Consider the following 11,850-nt stretch of genomic DNA (forward strand, 5'->3'; position numbering starts at 1 on the left):
GGTAAATCTTTTATATCTTTAATAAATTCAGCATCTGCTTTTGGGTTTATTCTTTCTATACCATGGTACTGATCACCAGTAGATCCGATGATGTATAGCTTATCAAAGTATATACTAGCTAGAATTAGTTTTTTCAATAAGAATGTCTTACCACATTCACTAGGAACAGATATTATACATCTAAAGTTATCTGGGAATGCGGCTTCAGTAATTATATCATCATCATTTAACCATGAATATAGATCATCATTTATGTTTACAGATATCGGTGAAACCGCTTCACGGATATTATTAGTAGGATTATTACTAATGCTATTACTATTGCTATTCCTATTAGATTTACTCTTTTGATATTTTTCATCAATTAGATATATAAAATTATCATTATTATTATCATTATCATTATCATTATCATTATCATTATCATTATCATTATCATTATCATTATCATTATCATTATCATTATCATTATCATTATCATTATCATTATTATTATCATTATCATTATCAATGACATTGTCCTTATCATTAACATTATTAGCAAAGCTACTTCGTAGATCATTATCATTAACATTATCATTATCATTATTAGCAAAGCTACTTCGTAGATCATTAACATTATCATTAACATTATCCTTATCTTTATCACCACCTCTACTACAACTTAAACAGGAACACTCATTATATATTCCTGGATATTTACATTGGTTAACTAGAATATTCAAAGCATTTTTAATTCTAAATCCTCTATCAATAAGATAGATCATATATAAACAATAAGCCCCACAATAAGATTCATCATATTGTTGTATTCTCTCATTAGAGCCTAGATCAACATATTCTTCTAGGAATAATGGTGGGGTTTCTACACCAAAACTATCAAAGTAATACACAGGACCACCTTCTCTTCTTATAACTGAAACCCAGTGTGTACCTTCAGTTGGATGTAGATTTACAATAATGTTGAAGTTAGGATCCCTGATACTATCTGGAGTTTGATCTCTCATTACAATCTCAATTGGTGTTAGACTTATATCTTTACCTATATCTTTTATTCTGATATCACTCATTGCATTATTATCAATATTAAATTTATTATTGAATTCCTCAAAAGTTAGGATGAGCATTTTTATATAATAAATTTATTAAATCTAAGTCTAATTAAAAGTCTAAGTCTAAATCTAAATCAAATCTATATTTATTATATAAAAATGGAAACAGGTAGTGCAGTTTTTATTTTTATTATTTTAATTGGAATTTGTTATATAATATATGATTCAAGACCAAGTAGATGTACAAATTTAGAAGAAAGCTTTGGTGGATTTATGAATAGGAGTCTAGTTAGATTTGAATGAAAAGTCACCACTACATACTATTGTTTATGGTGGAACTGGAACGGGTAAAACATATTTTATTAGAAAATACTTAAAGTTATACTTAGACCATGATCAAGTTCAAGATCAAGTTCGAGATCAAGTTCAACATCAAGTTCACGATCAAGATCAAGTTCAAGATCTAGTTCAAGATCAAGTTCAACATCAAGTTCAAGATCAAGATCAAGATCAAGTTCAAGATCAATTTCAACATTAAGTTCAAGATCAAGATCAAGTTCAAGATCAAGACCAAAGGTCCATAGTTATAGTTTGTAAAGATGACAGAGACTGGATAGATCCTTAGTCTAATAAGTTTTATACTGGATTTAATAAATGTGATATAAATATGATCACAAAAAATAATATGCATAAATTTCAAAATTGTGTAATAGTACTTGATGATATGGGTGATAGGTTAAATAAGGATATAGGTTATTATTTTACTGAAGGTAGACATTCTAATATTAAAATGATTGTAATGTGTCATAAACCAGCTCAAATAATTAATACAGCAAGAATGAGTTGTGATACTATTTATTTAACAACTTATAATGGACCTGACCTATTTAAAAGCTTTAATGAGATATATAAATGTGAACATGACTTCAATAAAATAATTAGTGAATTAAATAGTAACTATTATAATTGTACAGATGGAATGTCAGATGAACTTCGTTATGGTATAATTAATTATAATAAAAAGGAAAATACTTTTATTATTATTAGTAGTAATAGAACAATGATATATGATTCAAGAGTTGGTTTCCTTGATTTAAAAGCTCTTAGTTTAAAAGATGATTTAGAAATAGAAGATATAAATAAATTTATAGCATATATGAAACCACTAATGATTAATGCAACAGATAGAAATATTATTAATCATGATAATTATCAGTTTTATTTTAATAAACTTTTTACTTTAAATAATATTAAAATTCAGAATGATGTTTTAACAAAAGAGGTGATTAAGGGAAAGGGTATGAAAATTTTATCAAATATTGTTGGAATTATAGGCACAGGTTTATTTATAATTAATTGTTTTTATCCTGATTCAATATCAAGAAATGCTGGAACTGTAGCAATGGGAGCAAGTACAATGTTGAGTAGAGTAAATACATTAGTTAATGTTGGATATGGAGAAGTGTTGGAAGGTGAAACACGGACAAAGTCCGATTCCTCGATCTGCGAAGCAGATTCCATGATCCAAGAGGAATATATAGATCAGGGAAGCAGTTATATTGATCAGGGAAGCAGTTATACTGATCAGGGAAGCAGTTATACTGATCAGTGTAACTGTGACTTCGTCAATGAAGAGATGGGAATTTTGAATAGAAAAGGAGGAAGGTTTTTAAATAAACTATATATAAATAATGAAGAAATTAGAGAAGAGATTATAAATTTTGTTAAAGATAAAAAAGAATTAGACCTTGATTTGATTTTAGATAAGAGATGTAAAACTAATACACTCAATACTTTAGGAAATAAATATTTAGCAGAGTGTATCACATCTAAAGATAATACTAAAGATTTAATTGAAATCATGGCTAAATATTATCTGCAAAGCAGTTTCACTGATCCACAAAGTTTGTACACCGATTCTACAGCATAGCTAATATTATCCTGCGAATTTGCAAAACAACTCCGTTGAGCAAAACAACTCTAACTCAGATCCTAACCCCAACCCTAACCCTAACCTTATCCCCAACCCTAACCTTAACCCCAGCTCAGAAGTATTAACTAGATGTTGTAATAAGTGTAATTATATAAAACCAGTAAATAAATTTGATGAGGGTAAGTATACATGTAGAAGTTGTACTTCAGCTAAAGTTAATTGTTCATATTGTACTTCTGTTGTGAGATATGATCGGATACGGGCTCATGTAAAGAAACAACATCCAGATATAGAATTGACTAGAGGATTTAGTAGAAATCTGCAAAGCAGGTTCCCTGATATAACTGATCGGTGTAACCGCTTCGCGGATAAAACAATTAATCCTAGTTGGCAAAGTCCTAGAGCTGTAAGTTCTTTAGTTATTAACCAAACAGAGGATCTGCGAAGCAGTTTCACTGATAGTTTTTCATGTAAATACTATAATTTTGTATCATTTCTTATTAATAATGGAATAAATGTAGAAAAAATAAAAGAAAATATAAATTTATTGAAAAGTATAGATAATTTGAAATAAAAAGTATAGAAAAATAAAAAATATCAAAAAAGAGGGATTCATTCTTTAAGAGCGAAAAAGAGCGATCTTTTCTACTGGGGATCACTCCGAATAAGAGTGAATCACTCTTAAAGAGTGAAATGTAAATTTTGCTTTGATTTTTTGATTTTTTGTTTTTATTTTTGATTTTAATTGATTTTTTTATTGAATTTAGAGCTAATATATAGTAGTGGATAAAACAAGGGATTCAACAAACAGTAAAATTTGGCCCGATTCGACATGCGCGATTAGCGTTAAGAGAAAGGGACAAATTTTACTGGTGGTTGAATCCCTTGTTTTATCCACTACTTTTGATATTAATTGACACAAAGTATTGATATTGTTACACTAATGTCTTAGGCAATAAAAATTTAGAGACAGAATTTAGCTTCTTAAATACTATGCAAACATTGTACATTTGCATATTTGCGGCGCTATCTTTTGAAAGGAGAATTACAATTCATTATGAACAGCCTTGATTATGTGTAGCAGAAATTACCTGAATTTCAAGCATGAGGCACCCAAGGATGTCCGTGAGTTGGCCATGACGAAAGTGAAAGTACCAACAGTTGAGCTACCATTGATAACGTCCTCGCCTACAACTCCTTTATCAAAAAATAAATAGCTAAAATCTGCTGGTAAACAACTTGATTGTTTATATGGATATCTTTCTACACGCTTTGTTTTCATATGAAACTGCTGTCTATATTACGCCGCAAAAAGTGAATGTAAATGTTTTGACAATTTGAGAGAAGGCGCAGAAAATTTAATTTATTAACGATTTCATAGAAACCCGGCTAAAGGGATTTAAATTCATTAAAATTAATATTCCATATTAAAAAGCGGATGAATAAAATTTGCAAATTCATCAACCATGCTCTAATTGAAGCAGTCTTTTGGTAAAGAAATAAGACCTGAACAAGAAATAAGAAAGCACAAGGCCTGGTCGATTCTAAAAAGGCCATCAGAGGCCGATTCTTCAGAGGCCGATTCAAGCGCACATTGAGCGCCTCGGGTCGAGGTGACAACGCTAAAAAGAACGGTAGAAGAAAGCAAAGAAAGAAGGTGACAACGCTAAGAATTGAGATGAATGCCGTGAAAAGATGCAAGAATTGCAATTTTTAGTTTTGAATGCGGTAAATGCAGTGAAAAAAAGTTTGGCCGCGTAAAATTACAATTCTGACAACAATTCACTGCTTAATTTACCAAATATCTTCACCGCACAAAATAATGGAAAAAAAGATATATGAATAGCGATGACAGCGTGGGTCTTTTTTTTTAAGAACGATTTTCTTGGTATGAGTTTAGCTTACTATTCTTTGCTTACCTTTTTTATTAATTATGTCCGTAGGAACCAGCAAACAAATTTAAAACTCTAAACAAGGAGGCTCGGTAATTTCCATTTGCACATGATGTTCCAACCCGCGCTCATCTACATTTTTGACATAACTATCAACCAATTGAAGAGATAATCAAATTAATATTTGATTTTAAAAAATCGTTACATAAACTACTAAATGAATTACATACAACCATGCCTCTTTAAAGCGCTCACGAGATCTCACACTGTTAAAAAGACTACGGCGAAAAAATTGAACAACAAAATAAGCAAAAAGAAAAAAAACACATTTTTTACTGCAAAAATTCAACATCTACACTTAAAAGCACCCAGTAACAACGTCAAAACACAATCGGAAAAATCCTTCTTTAACTTTACTTTTTCGTTACTATAAAGCAGATGGGACTTTAAATTATTGCAACTAGTTAACAAGTTGACAAAAAGAAGCAATAGTGAGGCGAAAAACTAAAATTAAAAAATATTTTTTAAACCTAAAAATTACGAATGTCTTTCAAACCATTAACTTCTAACAAAAATATTTTTGACAATTTTGTGAAAAAGTAATATTGAAACCAATAGAATTTGTCTTCGGTTAGACTAAACAGCTGAAACGGACTAAAGATTGAAAAAAATCCGAAAACACAAATTATTGAAGCAATTAAAATCCTTCGTTGTTGTCTGAATATTATGTTTTTTTTAATCTCAAATGCTAATTAAAATATTTCAGTTAAAACTATGCTGAAAAAATGAATCTGTTAAATTGGATTTCATTTCAAAATCATTGTGATCTGTTATTATGCGAATGTGCTTAAAGAAGAGAAAAAAGAGCAAATTTTGTTCACTGACAAAACTTTTATAGAAATGCATATTTTTCGACAAACAAGACAGTGGTTACAACGTAATATCAATAGCACCTTCAATATTCGAACTACAGGGAAGCGGATAGGGCCTATCGATGATGAGAATTAGATTAAAAGTTGTCAAATATAACAACAAAAACTAAAAAGTTTAAAAAACGTTTGAAACCGAATAATAGCATAAACTTTAATGCTTTTTGCTAGAAACCTCCTGCTTTGAGTCAATTCATTCGTTTAACACTCATTTATAGATTATGAGGTCTCTCAAACTTTTACGACTACATAAAGAGTGAAAAACAGTTAAAAACAGCAAATTGAAAAAAAAATTAAGAAAAAAATTGTCGAAGCCATTGAAAATTGAACTATTCAAAAAAATTTTTATTTTCAAAAACATTAACAACAATATTTTTTGCCGACGAAAAGTGGTATAATAGGATAATGTGATAACACTTTAAAAGAATCCAAAAATATGAAATAAACCAAAATTTAAAAAAAGTTACAAAAAAGTTGTGGAATCCTAGTCATAAAGACAACAGTTGGAAGATAAAACCGCTAATCAGACTATTTTTGGTTGCAGTACAACGGAAGGGGGTCCTGTCAATAGTGAGATTTACTTACAGTTCAGAGAAACAAGTTTAAGATCGGTTAATGTGCAAAGAAAAATTTCGGACAATTTTTTTAAAAGTCTTAAGAGCCGTTAGCTGTCCCCTCAAATTACTACATTGGTTCAACTTTTGCTCTTTAGGAATCTTATTGCAACTTTAGTCAACAAGTCTAGGCCATAGGACTACAAAATAGTATTAAAATCTGAAAAAGAAAGTCAAATTTTCAAAAAAAAATTATCAAAACTTATAGTCGATGCCATAAAAAAATGAGCGATTCCTATAAATTGAATTATTTGTTCATTGGGAACTTTTTGGCTGTAGATGAAGTTTGTCATGAACAAAGCGCGGATTTGAAAAATGACTAGTCTCTAAGTGACTTGAAAAAAATTTCAAAAATTAAATGGTTTCTAAAAGATCAGCTCTCGAATAAAAATCATTTTTATTATAATAAGCTTCCCTATGAGACGAAAACTACCCTTTTTATGGCTTTTCGTCTGTTAGGAACACATGGACGTTTCATTTGCAGCATAAAAGATAATTTTGAATTGGTTTTCTTAGAAAAATTTTAAGTTGAACAAAAAAATGAATCAAAATCATGCCAAACATTACTGTTCACACCAAATTTAAACCTCGATACTTCCTGGAAAACTTTGAAAATCAAAAAGTCTTTTCTTTTCGAACTCTACGATAGACGGGATTTTTAATGATACCACTCACTTTTCTCTACGATGATTATATCGATCGTCCGAAATTGTCTGAACAAAAAAATCCCATTTGAGTATATAGTTCCATCCCACCAAAAGTCGGCTGGAAACAATTATTTGATTTCAAAAATTAGGCAGTTGATGCAAGTTATCTGAACTATTTAGAGCTGTTGAAGTCCTGCCTGACAAGCCACATTTGTTCTCTTTTGTTCAATTTTTTCATAGAAAGGTTTACATTTAGTTAGACTATTTTTTATAAATGTATTAATTGCTTCATCTAATGCTGATGTTGTTCTTTTAGTTTTTCTCACTATAAACGTATTATTCCATGGTATTGTTAAACTAAAGCAGGGTCTAGTTTTCCCTTGGAGTTTCCTAAAAGGTCGAAATTCAACATTTCAAGACCTGATTAATGTTGATACAACTTGCAGACTGGTTCTATCAAAAAGATTAAGATTGAATTATGTTCAAAAAAATTTCAAAAAAATTATAGTCTTTACAGGCTTTAAATTCATTAACTTTCCAGGAAAGTCAATAAATACGCTCAGTTGTGCCCCGATGTAAGGACAAGGATGCATAGGTAATCAACAAGGCATCACAATATGTCTATGAAAAAAACAAATAGAGGCAAAAACAACAAATTCTGTAGAAAAGTGCAAGAAGAAAGTGTTGAAACCATTTAAGCCATAGGTTTTTTCCCGAAAACTTTATCTATTATCCATTGAACGTCTTCGCTAAATCAATGGGAGCCATCAATATTAGGATAACGTGATAATATTTCAAAAGGAATCAGTAAAACGAAATGTCTGAAAATTAAACAAAAAATTTGAAATCTTGTGGCATTGAAGTCATATAACCAAGAGTTAGAAGATAAAAGCGCTAACGAGATTAATTTTCAAAGTTCTTAACAGCCATTAGCTGTCCACTCAAAGTATTATATAGGTTCACTTAAAACTCATTACGCAACCTATTGCACATTTAGTCAAGAGATTATGCCATAGGATTTCAAAAATTTAGTAAAATCTCAAAAAGAAAATCAAAATTTAATTTAATATTACGAAAACTGAGATACGAATCCAAAAAATACATGAGCGATCCATTGGAAAAAATTTTTTTGTTCATTGGGCTTCATTTGATAGTAAATGAGGTTTGTCATTAACGGAACCTCGAATGTGAAAAGTGACTAGTCTCATGGTGACACGAAAAAAAAAAACAAAAAGTGCAAGATTTTCTTGAAACAAGAGCTCTCAATTAGAATTCAATTTTTTTAATAGTCAACTTCCCTATGAGACCAGAACTAGTCTTTTTATTGCTTTTTGTCTATTAGGAACAGAAAATTGATTTTTTTTTGTGGGGTGAAATGTAATTTTGAATGTAATTCAGAATGCTGTGAAAAAAAATTTCCGTGGGGTCGGAACAATTAACCGAGGAAAAAAGTTTTGTTGAACAACTAATAAGTATTTCGTTAAAGTCTCTGCATCAAATGAGATGAAAATTCGAATAAATGTTTCTATTTTGTTTTTGCTAACCCACAGAAGATATTTCTTGGCACTTAAGCTTAAACTAGCTCACCAAACTGAACTCAAAGTAATCCATTATTGAGTTTTAGCCTGAAACCCGGGATTGATTGAGATATGAAAAATTTGCAGCGTAATGAGCTATCAATAACTTTTCATGTAACGTACCTGCTATCAAAAAAGTAAAAGTGATGAAAGATATTTGGCTAATTCGGTTCATGGTTTCAATGCTGTCTAGAATTGAACAATAAAACTTCTACAATCCGTTTTGACCCTTTGATGATCGTAAATACGTAAACAATTAATTAAGTTCAATGCCAATTGAGGCTGAACCTGTTTCAACTAAGCAGAAAACCAGCCTAAAATCGTTTCTGAATAGTTTTCGTTATATTGAAATCATGATTAAAGATAGTCCGTAAATCGACAAGTGCCATGCAAGTGTTTATAGACCCCGCATTCTTATTAGAGAAAATAAATGTAGATGAGGAGCACGCGCCTCAAGTCTCAGATATCCTGAACATACTATGCGTAACTAAATGAAGCCCTAGGCAGACCGTTGGAAAGACGGCTTCACAGAACGTGTCACCAAAGGGTTATTGTAAACAAATAAACCGGTCAACAGAACCAAAGCCACAGTTCACATCATCCTCTGTTCAGAAAACTGTCTATTTCGATTAATCCAACCCAGAATTTTGCGTTTTACGCTTTACATGAAAAACTTCAATATTAATGAATTTCGGGAAAACCCGGGTCGAGGTGTCACCGCTGAAAATCGCTAAAAGATGTAAGATTTGCGATGAATTTGAGTAAAAGTGTAAGATTTGAGTTCAAAGCGATGAATGCGGTGAAAAAAAACTTTCAAGCGTGAAAAATTTTTCTTCACCGCTTAAGCGGTGAAAGAAAATTTTTCACCGCTACCAGCAGAATGCGGTGAAAAAAACTTTTTCGGCCCCACCAGCAGAATGCGGCGAAAAAAAATTTCACCGCTAAAATTGCAAATCTTAGTAATATTCATCGCGCTAATTTCAACGCTTATCTTAAATTCACAGGAAATATTATTGCAGTAGATGACAGACGGCGCAGTGGAATAAGAAGTTGTTGAGAGGTTCGAACCCGTATACAGCAATTTCTTTTTTGTAAGAAATCCGGTGAATTCGGTGAAAAAAAAATTTTCACCGCAAAAATTCACCGCACTCAACGCTTAAGGATGCGGGTGCTTTGCGGTGATAAATATTTTTTTCATTGCTATTCACCGCCAATCTTACATTATTTTTTGACCAAACCTCGACCCGGGAAAACATTCATCAAGACAGGTGTCAATAAACTAGATGAAAAGATAGGAAGTAACTTTTATAAATGAGATATCAATCAAAATATTCACTTCAATTTCTCAATATTTCAATAATAATCTCAACTGGAGATCAGCGAAAAAATATCAGTGCGAAGAACTTTGTAGTTAAAAAAGTAGCCAAACATCAGATTTAAAAAATCAGAGACAAAGAGAAGATGTGGGTACTACCTACTCCACATCAGCAGATAATGATGCTTTTTGACAAAGGTATGTATAAAAATTTTGCATAGGATTTTATAATTGTAACTAATTTTTTTTATTAAAGAGTTTGTTTTGACATTTGTTTACTAACCTGTCGAATAAAAGACGCACCAATTCTCATTATCTGGCTTAGATTTTTCCTTCATAGTCACCCGAATTGGCACCCTGGGACTTTTTGCTTAATTACACGATTCCAAAGAAATAACACTAATTCGGAAACTTCTGAAACAAGCCATGTCAAACTTAGTGCTAATTTATATTGGCGCCTGGCGTCATGGCTGTTTTTTGGATCACCCAGTTACTAGTCCCGCCATGTGGCCTCGAGATTAGTTGTCAATAAATCTATAAAAATGATTTTGAAAATCCAACTAACAACACAGTGGAGTCCATTTCAAAATTATGGAACAAAATTTACAAAGTTAATTGGTAACCAAAGAGAATTTGGGTTGAGAGCAAAAGCATAACCACATTTTCAATTTTTTTTTCATGTTTTCCTCTAAGAACTGTTCTCAGGAACGTTATGTTGTGCGAGGCGTACAATAGAGGTCATTGGAGTTCACAAGTGGGAGACACTTATTTATCAGGCCTCAGTACTAAGGTGTCTTACCTCAAACTATTCAATTCAATTTCTCATTGTTTTAATAACTATCTCCACTTGACATAATTTCTACTGCATAATGACATAATTGCGAAAAACTCGGTGATTTAAAACCTGGAAAACATCGGATTTAAAAAACTCACAGACGAAAAGAAGATGTGGGTCCTACTCCATATGATGATAATGATTTTTGACAAATATATGCATAGAAAATTGTATTGTTTTGTATAATATTAACTTTTTTTCTAAAAGAGTTTGTTTTTAACATTTGTTGACTAACTTGTCGAATAATAGACACATCAATTTTCATTATTTGGCTTAGTTTTTTGCTTCATATTCGCCCGAATTGTCACCCTTAGACTTTTAGTTAACTACATGATTGTAAAAAATTAGACTACTTTGGACAATTTTGAAACATGCTTTGTCTAACTTATTGCTAACCTATATTGCCGCCTGGCGTTATGACGGTTTTTTGGATCACCCGGGTAGTATTGTGGCCGTGTGCCCTCTAGAGTGTTTGTCAATGAGTTTCTAAAGACAAACTTGAAGACCCAACTATATCCATTGGACTCAAAATTGAAAAACATCAAATTTAAATATTCAGAGACAAAGAAAAGATGCGGGTCCTTTTTCCATATCAGTAGGTAGTGTTTTTTGACGAAGGTATGCAAAGAAAATTGTATGGGATTATAAAATAGTAACTAATTTACTTCTTAAAGTGTTTGCTTTGGCATTTGATGACTAACCTGTCGAATGATAGACACATCAGTTCTCTATATTTGGCTCTGATTCTATTTTCACAGTCTCCCAAATTGGTACCCGAAGACTGTTAGCTTAATTACACTAATGAGTACAAATAAAATTACTTCGGAAACTTTTGGAAAATGCAAATTCTAACTTATTGCTAAGTTATATTGCCACCCTTCGTCGTGGTTGTTTTTTCTTTGGACCACTTGGTTAGTATTCCCGCTATGTGGCCGCGGGATTGGTTGTCAATAAATCTATAAGGACGACAAAGAAGACCCAACTGACTACCCAGTGGACTCGGTTTCAAAATTACGGAAAAAAATTACAAGGTAACTGACGAGAATTTGGTTGAGT

General features: G+C 31.4%; 1 protein-coding gene across 1 annotated transcript in view; it reads right to left on the minus strand.

Moving 5' to 3' along the window:
- LOC142339921 (uncharacterized) overlaps positions 1–8,890 on the minus strand; it is a 50,424-nt gene extending 41,534 nt beyond the window's left edge. The window contains exons 1-2 of the mRNA XM_075390281.1: positions 8,768–8,890; positions 4,077–4,182 (exon numbers count right to left, since the gene is read on the minus strand). Coding sequence (XP_075246396.1) covers positions 4,077–4,182; positions 8,768–8,819 — 158 coding nt within the window. The 5' untranslated portion in view covers positions 8,820–8,890. The remainder of the gene's footprint in view (positions 1–4,076; positions 4,183–8,767) is intronic.
- Between the last annotated feature and the right edge of the window lie 2,960 nt (positions 8,891–11,850).

The sequence above is a fragment of the Convolutriloba macropyga genome, chromosome 5 (genome assembly GCF_964194025.1).
Source record: "Convolutriloba macropyga chromosome 5, txConMacr16.3, whole genome shotgun sequence".
In the NCBI taxonomy this organism is placed as follows: Eukaryota; Metazoa; Xenacoelomorpha; order Acoela; family Convolutidae; genus Convolutriloba; species Convolutriloba macropyga.